General features: G+C 51.8%; 1 protein-coding gene across 1 annotated transcript in view; it reads right to left on the bottom strand.

Moving 5' to 3' along the window:
• LOC8028477 (long-chain fatty acid transport protein 4) overlaps positions 1-21,154 on the bottom strand; it is a 72,698-nt gene that overhangs the window by 14,171 nt on the left and 37,373 nt on the right. Inside the window, 5 exon segments of the mRNA XM_029989668.4 lie at positions 44-205; positions 15,013-15,250; positions 19,252-19,311; positions 19,313-19,336; positions 19,338-19,404. Coding sequence (XP_029845528.2) covers positions 44-205; positions 15,013-15,250; positions 19,252-19,311; positions 19,313-19,336; positions 19,338-19,404 — 551 coding nt within the window.

Below are 21,154 nucleotides of genomic sequence, written 5' to 3'. Positions count from 1 at the left end.
TTCATAAACGCGTTTGTGGCAGGCACGGGGGGCAGGAACCCACCGTGGATGCTTCCCCTGTAGTCGATGTCTGGCGCCACGGGCGAAGCATTCTTGATGAGCTCCTCCAGGTCTGTGGCGGGCAGGGGCTGGGTGTCCGAGCTCCCGTAGCAGTAGTAGCGGTAGTCTCCCTTCTGCATCACAACCGACCCAATGTCTTTCATGGCTGGAAGAGAGCAAAAGGCAAACGCATCACACTCCCGACGAGTGGACGTCTAACCCGCTCCATCTGCCTACGGGAGAGAGAAAAATGTCCCGCTCGAGGAAGAAGCGAGCAAAGCTGCAAGAGCAAAGAGTGCAAAGGCTTCGAAGGATGCCTATTATGACCTCCCCTTTTTACGACACCCGACGCAACGATCCACAAATTATCTGCACGTGCATTTTAAGGCTGCTAAACCATCCGTAACGTCCTTTAATCCCTCTCTCCAAATGTGTGGACAATTTTTCTCTATGTGCAGATGATGCCCATCCAAAGAGGCCGGGAAAGCGACCGGGTCCACCCGCGTCCCGTCCTTCTTGCACGATCGAGGTGTTCTGTCGGGCACCGGTAAAAGGGCGAATGACCCGGCAGCCGAGGAAGGACGCGCGTCGTGTCAAGGCTGTGGTTGGTGCATCGAGTGCGGCACCATTTACGGATGCTCGGCGTAGACTGACCAATTTGTTCTTCCTCGACTTCCTTGTCTGATCGAGGTTTGAGAAAGAAAAAAAAAACTCAGAATCAGACGCCAGATTTTTTTATACGGGACCCGAGGCAGCTCGCAGCGGTTCATTTGTAGGTTTCGGAACTTGTGAAGAATATGGATGGAGTCTAGTACTAAAGAAGAGACTATAAAGACGAGACTATATATCTCTCGGCACATTTTTAACCCATTCGCCACCGCGCGTATCACGTGCTGCCGGGTCATCCATACCGCATGTTTTTCCCTAAACAGGGCCACACTAGGCGTGACTGTTTTGCTTGTACAATAAGCTTTTACAGTAAAACTCAGTGCAGAAAAAAAGAAAGCATGTTTGTTTACATGCTGAAGTGGTTCGTTCGAGTCTTTAAATCAATAGGCCCTCGAAGATTCTTCCTCGTATGAAAGATCTCGAAGCACTCCACCCCCGGTCGCTTAAGCGTCGCACAACCAGTGCGCTCTTGTTGTGATTCGGACTCGGAACTGCCGTCAGAATCACTCCCGTCGTCGACAAAAGGCTCCGAAAGCTCACTATCCTCACCAGACGTCCCGTTGTAATCGCTGTCGAAGAGGATATATATGATTTCATCGTCGGAAAGGCCTCACTGTACACTGGATGCTGCCATCTTCTCCAAGCAGGCAGCGATTGAGCAGTATAGACAACACACAAACAAACAAGCTCAAACAAACACAACAAACAGAATGACCGTCCCCATCTGTTAACAATGTATCTAACTACACTACCGCAAGTTTACATAGGGTGCCATCTATGAATGGCTCTTTAAAACAGAAATTTGTACAGACCGGCGAATCACCGGCTTTGGCAATATGGCCCCTGATGGCACGCTTGGCGATTCGCCGGCTTTGGTAGCGAATGGGTTAAAGGACCTCGGAGAAGGTATTCTTGCGCAGAATGTTGAACCCAGATTCTTATTGGTTCGGGTGCAAGTTTACTCCTTTCGTTTCTCAAAGACAGGAAGCCAAAAATACCCTTCCGACGTAACATTTGAAAAATTAGACAACAACTCCCTGGCTTCCTCCCTCCTGACATTCCCACGGAGAATAATTTTTGTTTGTCGGCAGCCCTTACCATGTTTTAGTAAATGGCAATGCATGTTTTAGTAAATGGCAATCGGGCGTCATTTGGACAATCGTATTTGTGTCTCCAGCCGACAGCGATCCTCCGATGTTCCCACTTTTCGCCGTAGAGGCGGGGCTCTAAAGAGAGGGAACGTGCGGCAGACAACTGATGAAATTCCCCTGGTGGGCAGCAGCACATCCGCTTTGCACGCTGGGCAACATTTGCTCCATGGAGCCAGACAAAATGCAGAGGTGGTTGAAGCTGGTAGGAAAGAGTGGAAATCTCCCCTTAACCTCAAAGGGGCCAACAGGAAGCGGTCGTCACCACTTTAAGAATACCAAAAGATAATTTTCAAACACCCGTTGTCTTTCAGTTTTGTGCAGGCATAGCATACACCTTGTATGTCAGATTGGCACCCTTCGTTATGCTCTCGGGGATCACCTTCAGCGGCAGGACTAAACAATGGGCCTTTCTGCGTGCCGACGTTACATACACGTCCTTCATAAACTAGCGTTAACTCTGGGCACTGCACGTTTGCAGAGAGATAACTAACAAAAAGGCATCCAATGCCCGAAACGTGAAATGCTGCCAAAGCGCCATCATTGCCGAGTGACGTCAAAGATACGCCCGCCTCACCTGGAGGCCATGGTTCGGACTCGCGAGGAATCCGTTGCAAGTAACCCAATTTCGGTAACTTATAATTAATTTGCTACTTTCCGAAAATGCATCCCGTAATGTAATTTAAGTACTACGGGAATTAAGAATTACTGGCAATTACTCGTTACATTTTTGCCATCTCTCAGACTGAAAAGAACGAGCGAAAAAAGGGCGACAGCTGCATGCTCGGTTCCAATGCGGAGAGAGGGGGTCCGTCGGCGGCGAGACGGGGAGCGAGGGAGAGGAATCGAATGAACCAAAAACAAGATGGCCAGAGTCCTTGTTTCCGGGCTCAGACGCTCGTACGCTTGGCCAGGGTGCGAGGGTTCCACCACAGTGGCAACGGTACTCGCCCAGAAAGCGCATGAACCGCTTCGAGCACAAACTCGCGAGAGGGCAGAAAAACAATGATCCGTAAAAAGGTCGCGCGACATCGGTGAAGAGCCGCGGTGCGTTTGTTCGTCATTACCCCCGCTTTGCCCCTTCCCCCTCCCCTCTCCCCCTCCGAAAAATTCCATCTTTTTGTAATATTACACTAAGCCAGAAGCACCAGGAGGGGCAGAAATCAGCCAATTATTCGTCAACGTTACTGCCTACGTGCATTCACATTTTTTTTTACGGGCGAAGCTCCTTAGGGTTTAGCCTTGTCCAGTGTCCGTGCTCACATCGATTGCCATCCCATCTGTCTTTTTAAAAAAAGAAAAAAATTTTTGCGCAGTCGACAAGATTTGAACCTGTGCAAGGAGACCCCAATGGATTTCTAGTCCATCGCCTTAAAGGGGCACTGACACATCAAAATCATATTTTTTTTTATTATCCGAAACGATTGAAAACGATGCCGGGACATTACCCTCAAAATTTGAGATTTGGGAATTCAGTATTCGTGAAGTAAAAAAACAATTTCCAAATGCCGAATTCGAAGTTCCCGCGCGATCGGCGCCGGTGCCTTGACACTGTGGGGATTGTGATCCCTCAACATTCTGTCGCGTCAGCGTTTTGGCGCGCCGTGGCGGCCGCGCTGGCGTAGCGAGAGGCGGCGCTGCTTACCACTGTGAGTGGCTTCCTCCTCTCCCCCCTTGGGGCGATTTCCGTAACGAACCCCCGCACAAAGGAGATCGACGTGTCGCTCCTTGATTGGCCACTTCGCCCCCGCCGTTATCTTAAAACCAGCGGACAGCAGTCTCGCGTCTCTTCTTCCTGGGATTCGGCGGCGGCGACAACGGGGACCCTTCCGGCGCACCGGTGAGCGTTTACCCCGTACTTTGTACCTTTGTGAACGACCGTTCGGCCGTGGGCGATCTCCACACCGACGGCGTTCACCAGCTTATAGCCGCTGTGTTGTTGTTATTTTGTTTCATTGTAAATAAACAGTTTATCACCGTTACCAACGTGACTGGTGTCTGTTTGCGCTCAACGAGCAGCATGCCACGCGAGTACGAACCCGCTTCGCGGTAGAGCGTCTCGCCGCGAGCGTGGTACTCCCAAAGGCAGTGGCCCTAAGGAGAACCACAATTTGGCGCCCAACAAAAGGGCTCACGACCAGAATCCTGGTACGTCTGTGTGTGGCGACTGCTGCCGAGTGACGAGTCCTCGCGCAACCAGCGCTTACTGTGACAATGCAGACCGACTTCTCGGATTTGCTCACGCTGGCGACCGCGGCCGACGCAATCGCGCGGCCCCCACTTCAACGGGAAGCCGAAATGCCTACCCTCCAACGAGAAGCGCCCTATGGCGCACCCCTGGAGCCGAGCGTGGTTCTGACGCCATTGCGGACGGGCGCCATCGCTCCCGGATCTTCCCTGAACGCACGTGTTCCGCCGCCGGCACAAAGCGAAGCCTACCGGTCTCCCCACGGAGAAACCGCTGCGGCGCCTCATCACACCTTGCTCGAAAACGCGGCACGTGTGATTGAGAGTCTGACAGGTGCGTTGCGAACGACAACACTCGCACCACAGGCCCAACGACCTCCGGTCCGAATTCCCGCCCCGACTTATCGGGGTTACGCAGACAAAGCGAGCGCTACGGACTTCCTTGACGATTTACGGAAGTACCAACGCGCGATGGGAATGTCCGATCGTGAAATACTTGAGCGCATTCTGCCAATCGCGCTCGTCGACGAAGCCGCCCGCTGGTTCCGACTTGTCGGTGACCAACCCGCCGGAACGCTCGATCAGTTCCGAGAGGCGTTCCGCCGCGAATTCCTTCCCGCCGACTACGAGAGAAGGATGCGGCGGGAGCTCGAACAGCGAACCCAGCATCCGGACGAGTCCCTGCTGGAGTTCGTACGAGCCATGCAAGAGCTTTTCGAGCTCGCAGAACCCTCAGCTCCCAATGCAGAGCGAGTGGAACGCGTCATACGCCAAAGCCATCCGACTTTCGCTGCGTATCTTCGAGGCAGCCGTTTCCGCGACCTGAACGAGCTCGCCTCCGAGGCCCGGCGCCTTCAGGGTGACATTCTCGCTGCCCGTGCGTACCGGCCTCCGCCTCCAGCGTCAGCGGCCCTCGAACCGCGCTGCGCGTGGAGCGGGGACACGCCATCCCGAGCACCAAGGCGCTACGATTCCGCAAACTATGCGGAAGATCGGGGCCGAGACACGTACGCAATCTCAGATCGTGCGCTCGACCCGTACTCCTACGGTAGACGAACAAGCCGGCCGACGCCGCAGTTCAGAACCACCGACTCGCGCCCCAACGAGGCAGCGAGGCAGGAGGAAACGAGGATCCCTCAATCTCAGCGAGCCGATGCACGCTACGACAGAGCCGGCGAAAACCAAAACGCACGGCGGAACCCCCAGCGAGGCGACGACAGAAGATGTTTTCGGTGCAATCGCCCCGGTCATCTCGCTCGCCAGTGCCCGGAGCGGCCGAACACGGAATCGCACCGTGCGGGAAACGAGCAAAGCCACCGGTAAACGGCCCTTGGACGGACGGACCGGTGGCTAACAAAGAATCAGAGGGTCCCATGGCTACTCTTTTACCGACTGCCTACAGAATAGGCTTCCCGACCGGCACGCCGGCCCCGTTCATTTCTGTGACGATCGCCGGCAAGCCATTCAAGGCACTCCTCGACACCGGAGCAAGCGCTTCGATGTTCGGCGACGAAGTGTTGACTCACCTCCGACAGAATTCTGTCCGACTCCGAGAATGCAACACTGCCTTTCGCCTAGCCTGCGGAACCGCCCTTTCGGCTGGTACCGCGCGGCTGGTCGCGAGATGGGAGAATCGAGTAAGACGACAACGCTTCGTTCATCTCCCTGGCCTATCGGTGCCCATTATTTTGGGCAGAGACTTCCTTGCCAAAACAGGCATTGTAATCGACGTCAGCAGCGCAGGCTATCGGGAGGGCACGTTTGCACCCCTGAAACCCTTCTGCGAACCCCCGGCCGTAGCGCCAACGCCACCATTGGCGCACGCGACGAGCCGTCGAGAGGAAGCGAAGGACTCCCTAAACCGGGTCATTGACCCCAAGACACCGAGTCCAGCGCCGATGGCAGGAAGCGCCGCCCCCATCGGGGAAATGACGCACCCACTGCTCACGCAATCATGCAGCGTGTCAGGGCGAGAAAAAGCCCGACTGTCGTCGTTGTTGCACCGCTATGACGCAATGTTCACGGACCGACCGGGCTGCACAAACGAAGTGCGACATCGCATTGACACGGGCGACGAACTGCCAAGAAGGCAGAACGCGCGACCCGTAAGCTTGGCTAAACGTAAAGCCATCGACCGTGCCCTGGACGAAATGATCGACACCGGAGTTGTCCGGCGATCTAACAGCCCCTGGGCATTCCCCGTGGTGCTGGTCCCGAAGAAAGACGGCAGCTCACGTCTTTGCGTGGACTACCGCCGTCTGAACGACGTCACACGAAAGGACGCTTACCCGCTACCGAGCATCGACTCGATTCTGTCCAACTTGGGCAGTGCGCGGTTCTTCACCACCCTGGACGCTAGCCGAGGCTACCTCCAGGTTCGGATGGAGCCAGGTGACGAGGCAAAAACAGCCTTCTGTTGTCACCGCGGGCTTTTCGAATTCACACGAATGCCCTTCGGTCTGTGCGGAGCGCCAATGACGTTCCAGCGATTGATCGACCGAGTACTGGGAGAAGCCAAATGGAAACACGCAATGGCCTATCTCGACGACATTGTTGTCTACTCCAACACCTTCGAAGATCACCTACGTCATCTCGAGGACGTACTCGACCGGCTAAAAGCCGCGGGAATGACCCTGAACCCCGAAAAGGCTCAAATAGCCGAAACCCGCATCGCCTTGCTCGGGTTCGAACTTGATCGCGGGCGCCTCGCGCCACATCCCGACAAACTACAGGCAATCCTGGAGTTTCCTGCGCCAACTGACGTGAGCTCCCTCCGTCGCTACCTGGGAATGGTGAACTTCTATCGCCAATTCATCCCAAACTGCGCGACGCTTCAAGCACCACTGACACGCCTTTTGCGAAAGTCCGTGAGTTGGAACTGGGGTCCCGAGCAGGAAGCGGCCTTTCGCCGCACCTCCCGAGCGCTCGCGGACACAGCTGAACTCAAGCTACCCGACTTGAACAAGCCCTTTCTGATCCAAACAGATGCCAGCAATCTCGGCTTGGGCGCGGTCCTGCTCCAACAGCACGAGGGTGTACTCCGACCGGTGGCCTTCGCCAGCCGCTCGTTGACGCCAGCTGAAAGGAACTACAGCACATGCGAACAAGAGTGCTTGGCCATCGTCTTTGCACTCCGGCGCTTCGACATTTATGTCGACGGGACCACTTTCGTGATCGAAACAGATCACCAAAGCCTAATATGGTTCTCCCGACTTCGCGAACCCGCTGGTCGCTTGGCAAGATGGGCTTTGATGCTGCAAAAATACGACTACGTCGTGCGGTACCGGAAAGGCAGCACAAACGTGGTGGCGGACGCATTGTCACGAGCCCCCGTAGACTGCACACAAATTTCCGCAAAGACCCAGGCCGAGCCAACGACATCCACATTGTCAGGCGAAGCCGTGACTCAGTCCCAAAGGGAGGCGGCAGATCTGACCACCCCGGACGAGACGATCAACCACCTAGACGCAGTGAGCGCCGTGGGAATCGTGTTCAGCAAAGAAGAGCTTCTGAAAGCCCAGCAGAATGATCCGTTTTGTCGAAAGGTGATCGACGGACTCGCGGAAGAGTCGGACGCCGTGGAGGCGGGCGGTGCGACCGCCGGGCGCAACACTACTGGTATTGTAGTAGGCGCCGAGTGCCGGGACGTATCTGGTATTGGTGCGGGCACGGAGGATTCATATCTGCTGAGCAATGACGGGCTCTTGCTGAGGTACATACCCTCCGACAACGACTCCGACGAGGCGTTCAAGGTAGTGGTACCCCGCAGTCTGAGAAACGCAGTTTTGCGCTACTATCACGACTCGCACTTGGCCGGACACGCGAGCGGCTCCAAGACTTACACAAAGTTATGTCGCATCGCCACCTGGCCGGGCATGAAACGGGACGTTTTCCGTTATGCCCGCACCTGCCACTCTTGCCAAAGCTTCAAACCGAGAGGCGGCAAACCCCCGGGCCTAATGCAACCGATTCCGAGCCAGCAATCATGGTCTCTGGCAGCCTGCGACGTGGTCGGCCCCCTACCGAGGAGCCCTAAAGGACACCAGTATTTGCTGGTTGTAACTGACCACTTCAGCAAATGGACGGAACTTTTTCCACTCCGTAAGCTGACAGCCCGAGCGATCACGGAGAAGCTCATGGAGGTTTTCACCCGTTTTGGATTCCCCGAAGCTCTTTTGACTGATCGAGCGAGCTACTTCGTCGGGAAGGTATTCGTGGACGCGTGCAAGGCCCTTGGCATAAAGCACAGAACAACCACGCCGTACCACCCGCAGTCGAACATCACGGAGCGATGTAACAGAAACATCAAACCAATGCTGGCCGCCTTCGCGGAAAGGCACCGTGACTGGGACGCATATATCCCCGAGATCGGGTTCGCACTTCGGACCACTCTCAACCGTTCGACGGGCTTCACCCCCGCTTTCCTCACATTCGGGAGAGAGCTTCCGAACCCCATGGACCGTGTCCTAGGGACGAGCGCCGGGGTGGACAACGCGCAGCCGACGCAAACGGACCACGCGCGGCGGCTACAAACTCGGATGACGGAAGCCTTCTCGGAGGCGCGTCGCAATCTCGGGGTAGCGCGAGCGAAACAAAAAGCTCAGTACGACCGCTCGCATCGAGACCTCCGCTACAAAGTGGGCGATCTCGTCCTCAGACGCAACCATGTTCTGAGTGATGCCAGCAAAGGCTTCTCGGCCGCTTTGGCTCCGAAGTGGTGTGGCCCGTACCGAGTGCAGGAACTTCTCTCCCCACTCGTGTACAAGCTGACAAACTTGCAATCAAGAAAAGTCGGTGGGCCGGTACATGTGTGCGATCTGAAACCCTACCATGAGAGGGAAAACGGGGCCAACGAGCAAACTCAGCCCCCGCAGAAACATGCACACGCAGCGCGAGACGACGCCAGCAGCGAACAACAGTCGTCTCGCTACAATCTGCGGAGACGGAGGAACTATTATCCGAAGTTTTCGTAGAGGCAGCCCCGGTAAGTGGCGAAATGTCACATTAAGGGGAGTGCAACAGACAATGCACCTGCTGCCTTCGCGAACGCGCCAGACACCATTGTTTACTGGCAAGCAGTGACCTAGATACGTCACCTCAGCGTTCGCTCCCGGATGAACCCGTAGGGGAATCCCCCAAACACGGCTTCCGAGGGAAAGGGTACGCGTAACTGCCATTGGTCAGTTATTGCCACCTACGCTCACGTGGGCCACATGTCAACGCAAGAGCGCGGTGCGAGCGTCGTCACAAGCGGTCGGAGACCAAGTGGTCATTCTACCGCAGTACGTTCCGCACCTACGAAGAGGACCTCCAGCCTTTGCTTCGCGTCGTTCGGGAGCTGCTGTCTCCTGGCTACGGCAGTTCAGCGGCGTCCAGGGACCAGAGCTGCGCGTGACTCGTCAGGCGGCCCCGCTACCCCAGCCGGCCGCGGGCCAAACCAGCAACCCGTCGTTTTCGTGGGCCGTCAAGTTCGACATTTGGCAAGGGACTGCCCGCTCATCATCTTCGGGACCCGCGCCGCGGTCGGAAAGCTCGCCGACCAGGGACCAGCTGTTCCCGTTCGCCCCGTGACAAGTCCAAGGGCCCCAGAGACCTGGCACAGTTCGCCCAGCAGGTCTCGCAGGCAATGCACTACATCGGCAGCCGAGGGATAATGCACCGGGACCCGGCCGCCCGGAACGTGCTCGTCGATGAACACGGCTGCTACAAGGTCGCCGACTTCGGCCTCTCCAGGAGCACTATGGACTCTGAGACGGACGTCTACCACCAAAAGTCCAAGGGCGCCCTTCAAGTCAGACGTCTGAGCGTTCGGCGGAATGCTGCTGTGGGACGTTCGTCACTTTAGGCTCGACGCCCTTCCCCGGCCTGGGTGCTCAGGAGGTGACCCGCCACGTGCGCGGCGGTCACGGGATGACGCAACCGATCGACTGCAGCTGGGAGCTGTACCGCTGGTGAGGGACCGCTGTACGAACGTTTGGACCATAGACCAATGAGCCGGGCTGTTGTGTCCCGTGTGTTGCAGCCGCTGGCGGCCTTTTTCTTTTTTTATTATTTTAGTCTAGTTATGTGTTTGTGTTGGTCCACCCGTTTGCGGGTGACTATTGGCTAAGGAGGGGGGAGTGTGGGGATTGTGATCCCTCAACATTCTGTCGCGTCAGCGTTTTGGCGCGCCGTGGCGGCCGCGCTGGCGTAGCGAGAGGCCGCGCTGCTTACCACTGTGAGTGGCTTCCTCCTCTCCCCCCTTGGGGCGATTTCCGTAACGAACCCCCGCACAAAGGAGATCGACGTGTCGCTCCTTGATTGGCCACTTCGCCCCCGCCGTTATCTTAAAACCAGCGGACAGCAGTCTCGCGTCTCTTCTTCCTGGGATTCGGCGGCGGCGACAACGGGGACCCTTCCGGCGCACCGGTGAGCGTTTACCCCGTACTTTGTACCTTTGTGAACGACCGTTCGGCCGTGGGCGATCTCCACACCGACGGCGTTCACCAGCTTATAGCCGCTGTGTTGTTGTTATTTTGTTTCATTGTAAATAAACAGTTTATCACCGTTACCAACGTGACTGGTGTCTGTTTGCGCTCAACGAGCAGCATGCCACGCGAGTACGAACCCGCTTCGCGGTAGAGCGTCTCGCCGCGAGCGTGGTACTCCCAAAGGCAGTGGCCCTAAGGAGAACCACAACACCAAAAATTGAGGAGACCTGAGAGTCCACTTTCCTGTCACCACTCCCTGCTGTTGCCATGGCGACCCAAAGCGAGGAGGATAGGAGCGAACGCCGGCTAGCGCCGGCGTTGCGGCGGACCGGTTTTGAGCGGTGTCGCCTGTTTTCCGTTGGAGGATACAAATCCAGGAGACGGCACCACAACGAACTCCCGATTTTTGGTATTTCAAAAAGAAGGGCCGTAGTGCGTTCGCAATTGCGTTAAAAAACATGTTTTAAGATTGCCGTAATTAAATGTTATAGAGATGTCGCCTACAAAGCTTCTAAATTTCCTGATTTTTGACGTCACCGATCAAAAGAAGCGAGGAGGCGAGAGGCGGGAAAATCAAACGCCAAAAATAAAAAGGCGCGCGCGCGCGCGGGAAAATTTTTTTTCGCGATGCGGTTTTTTTTGCGTGTCTATGACTACAACTTGCATCGTTTTAGACAATAAAAATAAATACGACCTTTGGGGTGTCAGTGCCCCTTTAACTAGGGATGTCGCGAACCACCCCAGGTTCGATTTCGAAAGGTTTCGATAATTGCAAAGCGAACTGAGGTTCGATATTTTCGTACCGACCGAGGTTCGAATTCGAAAAATTCGCGACTTTCGATCACAGTGGAGTTTCGAATTCGAAAAGTTCGAAGCTTTCACGGTTTCTGAAATTTCGGATTCGAATATTTCGAATCTTTTTTTACTTCAGGTTCGATAAATTCGAAGATTTCGAATTTCTTTGGAAATAAAATTCGAAAACTTCGAACGCTTCAAATTTTTATAGATATGAAGTTCGAACAATTCGAAGATTTCGAATTTCTTTCTGCATAAAGTTCAAAAAGTTTGAAGGTTCGATTCTCTTTTAACGCTAAAGTCGAAAAAAAAACTTCGAAGATTTTCAATTCCTTTCTAGTCCAAGTTTTCAAAGTTCGAAGTCCGTTTTTCAAGTTCCTCCACAGTTTCAGTTTCAAATAATGTTTTCACGACTCACTGGTTTTCACAAAATCAAGTTTAGAAAAGTTAGGGCGTGATATCTAAATGCTGCAAAGTTGGTCAGGCAATTAAATGAGACGAAGAGTGTCCCGGATGTGCTGGAATATTTGCCAGTGCAGAGTGACGTGTGGCTATAGATCAGTGATTGTAACCGCCAGCCCGGGGGGGGGGGGGGGCGGGGAGGAGGGGGGTCTTTAACCTGCATTGCATCACGCAGTAGTGATCACACGAACACACTGTTTTACGAGACTCATCCAGTTCGAAACGGCCAGGGGCGAGCAGGAGATTGAGGCTCAGAAAAACCTTGAAGCGACCTGGCAAACTACCTCGCCACCCCTCGCACGCTGGTAGTAATCCGATCGAACGCCGCCCGAGTGACGCTGGCATATAGTAAGTTAAGTTTGTAATTTTCCCGGAGGTTTATTTTCTGGGACGGAGGAATCGCTTCGCAAAAAGCCAACACAACTCGAGGTCGAGGAGCGTTAAGGCACGACCACATTGGCGTTTCGGAGGCCTGCGGCGTGACGGTCGTCGCTGCCGGTTGCTGGCGGAAACCAGTTTTCGGCTTCAACGTCACGACGTGCGGCGCCGCACACCCAACCGCTCCTTGCGCGGTTGAGAGCTCAGCGCCGCACGCCGCAGAAGAGAGGAGCTAATGGGAGGTGGCGTAGATAGTGACGTTGCGATGCCATGGCAACGCTCAAGCCGGTCCTCGGCGCGTCTCGAAGCGAAGGACGTGTTTCGTGTCGTCTGCTCCCCCTATTTCCCCCCCGATGCCTTCCCCAACGGAGCGGTTCCTTGAAACTAACCGCTGGGAATTCGCAATTACAAGTGAGTTTCTCCGTGGCACTGGTTGCATGTCGTCTCTTTTGTGACGGATGTCCTGTTGATTTGGTGACACTTTCGAGAGTAGCCTTCATCTCTGGCGCGCCGCCGGGGCAGCAAAGCCCCGGCGGCGCGCCAGACCCGTCTTGTCCTTCGGTGTTTCGGTAGAACCAACTCGGCCGGACCCAAAACCTGCGCCTCCTTCCCTTCAGAGCGTGGCGACGTTGCAAGATCAACGAGCAGGCTAGGATAGTCACATTCAGATCATTGTGAACTCCTACCGTCTAGACAGCGAGTGTGGAACGGAAGAATCTAACGAAGAGCAGACGACGAAAGAGCGGGAAATCCGACGAGGGCGCGATCGCGGGAACCAGTGCTGTCACGTGACGCCTGCAAAACGGAGGCCAACGTGGACCCCTCGCGTTGGGATGCCGGACGGCGGTGCCATTCACGCTGGTGTGGTCGGGCCTTTATACCATACAAGTGGCGTCGGAAGAGGAAAAACGGGGGGAAAGAGGGTAGTGTGTGTGTGTGGGGGGGGGGGGGGGGGGCTTCAGTTCCCTTCCCCCCCTTCCAGATATTTTGGACTGTTAAAGAAAACAATACGGGGAAAGAGGGCATGGTCAAGCTTATTTTAATCTGAAATTATTTATGCATATGTATAGCTACTGTCAATCTTCACTGCATAAAAGATTGCGTAGATGGTCATTGTTAGAAACTCGTCAGAAGGCACTACTCGTCACATGCTTAGTGGTTCGGAAGTTCAAAGCTATGTCTTTTAGACCTAAATACCTGTGCCAATAGTAAAAAAAAAAAAAAATAAAGAATAAATGCGGGGATAAAAAGCTGGAGAAAAAAAAAACTATCAAGAATTCGCCGGAAGTGTTGTATACTTGCATATTCAGAGGTTCAGAACTTCGAAACAAGTTTCTTTTACCAAAATGTGTACAGGCTAAAAGAAACACATCCCAGGAACGTGAAGCGAAAAAAAAAAGTTTTCTTTTTTGATGACGAGCTGAACTCGAACACTACTAGAAATCTTCTCCCATGAGTGAATTTATTCCTTATTGTGAAAAAACAATAAATACATTATTTTGTATTCTGCAGATGGCGATGATATGTACTGTCTGTGGTGTTAATTTAAATGCGATACCTCAAACAACTTAGATGAAAATAAATATCAAGTTTAGGGCATAAATGCATGTAGATACATGTTTGGACATTTCTTCGAAACTCACGTTCAATAACATAATCACATCTTAAGACGGCACTCATTCTTAAAAAAACTATAACATCTGTACCATAAATAGCTTCGGCTACAGCGCGCTTCGAATCTGGCACAAACGATAATTGTCAAAAACCCGTCGTCCTTCCTCGCCCCTTCGGGAATTTATTTCTTTAAAACTAAGCATGCCAGAACATTGAAGCAAACGGCATTGTCTTTCGTAAGGAACGCAGCACCGCGTGTAAAAGTTCGAGAAAAAAAATTACGAATGTACCTCACTACTTGAATTCAAACGAAACCGTCCGCCGGTCTTTCGAAGTTCGACGAACGTCGAACTTTTACCCTGAAAGTTCGAAGTTCGTCGAACTTCTGACTTTTCAGGATTCTAAAGTTCGAAACTTTTCGAATTCTCTTGATAAACAAGTTTGAAAGTTCGAAATTCATCGAATTTTTTGGCCAGTCAAGTTCGGAAGTTCGACAAGCCTCGAACTTTGCAGCGCAATAAGTTCGAAAGTTCGAAAAAGATCGAATTTTTTAGCGTAATAAGTTCGACGGTTCGAAAAGCGTCGAACTTCTTAGATTAACAAGTTCGAAAATTCGACTTCCGTCGAATTTTACGATATAGACAATTCGAAAAATCGAAATCTTTCGAACCTTTCGAACCGCTTGATTCGATCATCGAAACTTCGATTCGAAAAAAGTTTGCGGCATCCCTAGCCTTAACCACTCGGCCACGACTGCGGGACGAGTAGGGGGCTCCGAGATGTGGTAGTAACTCAAGAGCTGGAGATGTCATGGATGAAACGTGGCATGTAGCCGCTCAACGTCTATACAGGAGAGGGCACTGTGGTGAAATGCGTATATAATTGCATTAAACTTTGCATGCATTGGCTCAACGTTTATAGACGAGAGGGCGCTGCAGTTAAATTCTCAAATGCGTATATAACCACGTTCCATACCACACATTCCATACCAATGCAACTTGGAACTCAGCACTACTTATGAGCAATAAAAAAAAATCAGCACCATCAGCACTATTTATGAACAATAAAATCAGTATCATCAGCACCACCAGAGCTTTGCCCCAATCAACATCATTCACCACGTAGAGATGCGGTCATTTTTTTTTTTTTTTTTCGACCGCTTAGAGCGAGGATGTGCGCGTGGAAACGTTCCGACGATACGCCGAAGAGGCTGCCGACGTCTTTCGGGAGGCGGGGTAGAGGGGCCTCACCATTGACCTGCTCCTTGCCGAAGACGATGGCCTTTGCGTCGATGCAGGTGAGCGAGTGGACAAGGGGGTCCGACTTGAGGTTGCTGTTGACCAGGGCCGGCACGATGCCCACCTTGGCCAGGCCGAGCCAGATCATGACAAACTCGGGCCGCGAGTCCATGTACAGGGCCACCTCGTCCCCGGGCCGCAGCCCTTGCTGCAGGAAGCAGTTGGCCACCCGGTTCGTGAACTCGTCCACCTGCAAATGCCCGCCGTCCTGGGATCACCCGGCTACGCAACTTCTTCCCCCCTCCACGGGGACCAATTCAAGTGCCGGAGCCCCTACGTCCGGAGTCGACCAATAGGATTGCTCCAACCATCTAACCAATGGACGCGGATTCGGGGAAGGTGGATAAAGTCCGTGGGTTCGTCCACTCTTTTGTCCCACGGACCCGTTGAAAAGATGGAAAAACCTTTCCAAAAATGCTCCTAGGCCACCACTATGTCGCTGATGACGATGGTCTTACTCTCACGCCCGCTATCAGCTAGAACTGCCACTCTTTTGGACTGCTGAAACCTGCTCAGCGCGATTCTCCACCCATGTTTTGCAGTTTTGCATTCCAAGTTTTCCAGACTCTCTCGAAAGTTTTCACTTTCTTATGGATGCTGCGTACCCTTTTCGTGTTATCTTCCACTGCGAGAAATAGGACTGGTAAATGCCTGCCATTCGAGCATTTCTGCTCGACATTCAAGAGAAGCGAAGAAGGGAAAGGCCGTCGAACGGCCTTCGACGTGATTTTGCAAACAATGACAACTGTTCTCCCCCCTGCCAGAAATAATCCGCGTAGAGTCCTTGTCAGCCATCGCCAAAAATAGTTGTTTGGGTTCTCAAATAAATCCTTTTCGGATAATGCTGCACCGTGTGGTATGTACAATATATTGTTTCAATGTTAACACTTACTAAACTGTATGTCCGTGTGCTGTCCATCGGCCAACATGTTATTTGTTTGCGTGAAATGTGCCTGCCTTTTGGCTACCTTCTGTCGTAAATTACTATCGAGAGCTAAGTACTTTGTTGTTTGACACTCGGCTGAGCAAGCAATGCCCTCGTAACTTACCGTAAAAAAATCAAATAAAAATATTTCGGCTGCATTCATTCTGTCGCGCGCGTACCCAACAAAAATAGTTTAATTTTTGTTTTTGTTCGTTTCAAATGCAGTACAATGCTTTTTCAATATCCTAGGGAAAATACCTACACCATGAAACACAAAAAACAGCGGGAAAAGACGAGAATTTAGCCGCCAGCCAAGTTTGAAATTGCGCCTATGCAGGCCGCATCTATCGAAATCACAGTCCACTCGGTTAAAGTTAGCGAGGAAATCAATGAGAGACTAGCCCCAAACTCGGTGACTGGGCTCAGAAAAGATTATCTTGTCCCTGGGGCCGAGTGTTTCTTTGGAAGGTGTATACTAAAAACCTAAAAATGAGACAAAAAAAATCACAGATAAATTTAATTTAAGTTACCGTAGCTAGGAAATAGGGACTCTCTATTACTAGGTAAATTTTTCAATATAAAAGTTTGATAACGACGCGGTGGTGACGTGTTAGGCATATTTCCGGTCTGGGGCTGTGGGTGGAGGTCACCATGCGGGATGGACATTCCTGTGTTGTTTTGGCCGAAACCAGACAAAAACCTGCCTTCTTGTCAAAATGCCGCAACTGGGGCTGTACCAAAAAAATCAGGAAATGTTTGAAGGTCAGTCAGGTTTCTTGCCTGCTCGGTTCGTCCGAGAATGTGTATAGGGTCCGTGAAAAAGAAAGACCAGACGCCGCCAAACTACAATTGCTTGTGCAGGAAGCACTTTGGGTTAAAGTCACGGATACTTGTGGTCGTCAGATTTATTTGTGTTGATCCAACATGAACGTGTCAAAACCGCCAAGTTGTACTGACCACCTGCGGACAATACTCAGTGTGTCTTCAAGCTCAAACGGCCACCTGATCCTTCAAACTGTCGTCTGCTCTTTCAAATGTTTCTGCTTGTTTTCGTCTGCTCGTTCGGAGTTCAAACGACAGCAGCCTGTAGACCAATTGTTAACCTGGTGGCTGCGATAAGAAGTGCATGACTTAAAAGACATCTAGGTTTGAGGGTTGGTTGGGGTAAGTAGGCTCAATGTAAACGGTAGATACAAAGAGATGTTTACAATTGTTACCAGTGGCCATCACCGACTTGTTATGCCTGATTTACTTGGTCAGATTCTGCTTGCGATTTTCTGTATCGACGTCGACCATCTCAACTACAGCTACCCATCTGCTCTAAAGTTCACCACTATTTCCTCATGTTTAGCGGCTATGAATATTTATTGCGCGATGGTTTAAACAAATCCCCATTTGAAAGAGGGGAATGATATAAAAAAAGTAAATAAACAGTATTTTGAGGATTCTTTTTGCGGAGAAATGCTCAACTTAAATCAGGATTTAAATCATTGATTTTCCACCCTGCCAAGGAGTCGTATTATTTAAAAAGAATTTAAGCACCACGGGAATGGTCTTACATCTACTTTAAAATAATTTTTTAAATGTTGAGAGACATTTTTTTTTTAAACATCTATTTTTTATTTTTACTCGTTTCTACTCCTACATGGATCAACACCGCTTGTGGTGACAAAAATTCCTAGGATGGAAGCCGCCAAAGTTTCCAGACCAGTAAGTAGATAGAATCATGGTGCCCACCACGCTGGCAGAAGCCAGGCCAAGAATGGAGGCAAGCCCAGCCGTGTGCGAGTCCGCTTCTTCGGGGCCAAGAGACCTTTCTTTAGATTCTAAGTAGGGACAACAGGCACTTCTGTCTGACAGGGGCCCCTCCCACGGTTCCAAGTGTAGCACCACAAATAATGCAGCAAGTTCTAAAGCATTTGTCAGCAGTTTACAAAACTAGACATTCCAATGTAGATTTATACGAGTCAGCAGAAGCCTAACAAACACAACACTCAGCACTGACACAAATATGCTAAAAGGTCTCGACTATGAAGATAGTGCAAGGTTAAAAGCAGCATAAAGAAACAACTGGGTCCTTATTAGGCACACACATCCGGGGCTTCAGCCAAGCCCCCGGCCAGTTGGAGACTTCGAAAGGGTTCCCTCTCAAGTTCAATGCCGACTGTCGGGCGATCTGGTGCTGAATCTTTAAAACCACGGTTGCGCTTCGTGTTGTTCTTTCCTTTCGTCCATGTCCATAAGCGCAACCGTGCTCTTAAGTTTCTCTCACCGGCCTCGTTTGTTTGTGCAGATTATGCCGTACCCTTGCCCCGGTTCTATGGACCCCATTATCGAAAAGTTTGAATCATTTTGAAAATAAATATATTTGGGCGTAATTTCTAAATGCAACAAAACTTTCTTTCCATCGTCTTGGATAGTTGCGATTCATAAAGTTTTGAGCATGCTATATTAATCTGGAAAGTGAGCAAAGGAAGATGGCAAATTGTGCGCGATATCAAAATGAAGTTCTTCAGACTGACTTCCTGGAACTGCTGAGGTATCGAAGATTTACGAAAATTAAGTTTCTCCAAAAACTCCGCCCCAAAAAGAGCCGAAGTAGTAAGAACTCTAAAATGAACCTCCCGGAAGCCTCGGAGCGGCAGCCGACATCTCGCCATCCGAGTGTATAGCATGGCTGACGTTGGAAACGTCTCAACGAGTGATCGGATATCTGCTACATTAGAAACGCCACCTGCAAATGACCCAGCGAGTCAAAAGAGAGAGGAGGCCTAGTCCAAGCGACACCCGTACACAACTGCGCAAATGCTCGAGTCAATCAGGGTTGTCCGCTTGTCAGTAAACTCAATGTGGAATGTTTTAGAAAAACATTTCAACCTTACAGGAACAAACAAAGTTGAGTTCAGAAATGCACACAGAGGCTGTGTTTTAGAGATCTTTCCACTATAATCCCACAGCCACCGAACATACCTCAAACGTCTCGGAAATTCTGAGACGTTCCCGAGCTATTTGCTGTTCACATACTCAATGATGAGCGGTCAAGTTCACTCGCAATGCCTGGGCATTTTATTTTCTCTCAAATTCGATGCAAACCAACATATTCTCACAGGTTGCGTGTAGCTTACATACGGGGACTCCCCTCATGAAAATGTGAGAAGCTCTTCCAACAACGGGAAAGTGCAATCGCGTGACTTTTCTGCAACCCAGAGGCCCGGAAAGTGGGGACAATGGCAACTCTGACGCAAGAGGGAAGCAAAGGGTCTCACCTGCTTGAAGGTCCACCTGCTGTGCTCCATGATGAAGCAGACCTTGTCGCCATACCTCTCGCACCACCTTCTTAAAGGCCAGCGGGGACCGTCCGGTTGGCCTTCATGCAGGACTTGAAGTACATGCCCGTCTTGGTGATCCTCACCAGACCCCTGCGGCAAAGAGACAGACTCATGACCCGACCGACCAATTGACCGGAGAGCCTGTAGAGCATTCGGCGATTGCCACATGAGCATCACTAAAGCTTCAAGCATTACGCAACATACCACCAAGTACGACAAATACACTCGCACGCAGCTGGTGGTTCTGCAGGGGCACTCAAATACAAAGGGAAGTGGGCAAATAGGCAGAACTCAAAAAAAAGTTTTTTCCACGACGCTCGTTTATTTTAGAGCGCAGCTCTTAGGCACCCCGTTTCCGGCTTGACCAGCGTCGGCATCAGTGTCGCCCGTCACCCGCGTGGTGCATTATGGGGTAAATTTCCCCGCTAAATCTAGCGGAAAAATTTCTCTGGGGGTCACGTGACCCCCCCCCCCTTCCCCCGAGGTCACGTGACACCCCCCAGGTCACGTGCCCCCCCCCCCCCCCAGGTCACGTGACCCTCAGTACCCTTCCCTCCTCCTCCTCAAGAGCTGTGCTCTAATCCGGCGTTACAAAGAGTTGTAAACGGCTTTCATTTTTTCTCCCTCTCTTTCTCTCAAACACGGTTTAAATTGAAATATGTCGCCGAGGGATGAGGGATGCTGTTCAGTGGGACGTCCCAAAACAGCCAGCTCTTTGTAACTTTTTCTACACCCCCGGAAAGAGGTAAGGAAAGCTCGGTAGGGCGCTTCCGTTTTCCTCGCTATGTGTACTTCACGTGCTACCCACGCGGTTATGTTTCAATTTTCATAGTGGCCAGAAGCTAGTCATTGCACATGCTTGCACCAGCAGAGGAAGTTGAAGTATCCTCACTCTCGGTTGTGAAACAATTACACCAGGTGCCGATTCCCGAACATCTCGCTGCATCAATTAAAAATAAAAGTAATAACCAATTTTAAGAAACAAACAAAAAAGTGAAAGCCGTTTACAACTCCCTGTAACGCCGAATTAGAGTGCAACTCTTGAGGAGGAGGATGGAAGGGTACTGAGGGGAGGGTAGACCCCTCCTCCCTCCTCCTCCCCTCCTTCTTGAATCTCCTCCGGGGGGGGGGGGGGGGGGGGGGGGGGGGGGGGGGAGGGGGGTTACGTGACCTCGGGGGGGGGGGGGGGGGGGGGGGGGGGGGGGCGTGACCTCCGGGGGAGTCACGTGACCCCGGGGGGGGGGGGGGGGGGGGGGCTCGCTCGGTGCATTATGGGACATTTCCTATAATGCACCGCGCGATTACCCCGACGGCGACGCCGCTGAAGCCAGAAACGGGCGCCTAAGAGCTGCGCTCTAAAAAGAAATTGTCGCTACATTCTTTACACATACTTGTTAGTGAGCGCGTTGGTAATGATGTAAGTTTAGAAAGAGTTTTTATGGGTAAAGGACAGGGAAAGATGTGCTGTCTCGTCCCCTGTCTTTACGTATATAACTCTCTAAACTTAAATTCTTTACACCTTTTCAATAAATTCAGGAACAACAGTAATTTCAGGGTGGCGTGACCACCACCGTGGCAATCCAGTTTATAGGAATTAAAAGAAATAGAAAAAGGAAAATATTTAATCAATTCGAAAGAAACCTCTATACTCTGTTTCACCTGATGATGTACCGCAGGAAAGGGCTACAAGCGCGAGCTCCTTGCCGTAGGGCACATCTTGGCGGCACAAGCTCTCGTGCATTAAGGGCAGCTGCCAACGCTGTGAGCTCGCGCTTCTAGCCTTCGCTGCGGCTGCGGTACAACATAAGGTGAAACCGAGTATAGTACCAGAACAACCGAC

This window comes from Ixodes scapularis, unplaced genomic scaffold (genome assembly GCF_016920785.2).
Source record: "Ixodes scapularis isolate PalLabHiFi unplaced genomic scaffold, ASM1692078v2 PGA_scaffold3__209_contigs__length_174095766, whole genome shotgun sequence".
Lineage (NCBI taxonomy): Eukaryota > Metazoa > Arthropoda > Arachnida > Ixodida > Ixodidae > Ixodes > Ixodes scapularis.
The sequence above is the reverse complement of the archived record's forward strand: the minus strand, read 5'-3'. Positions and strand labels throughout refer to the sequence as shown.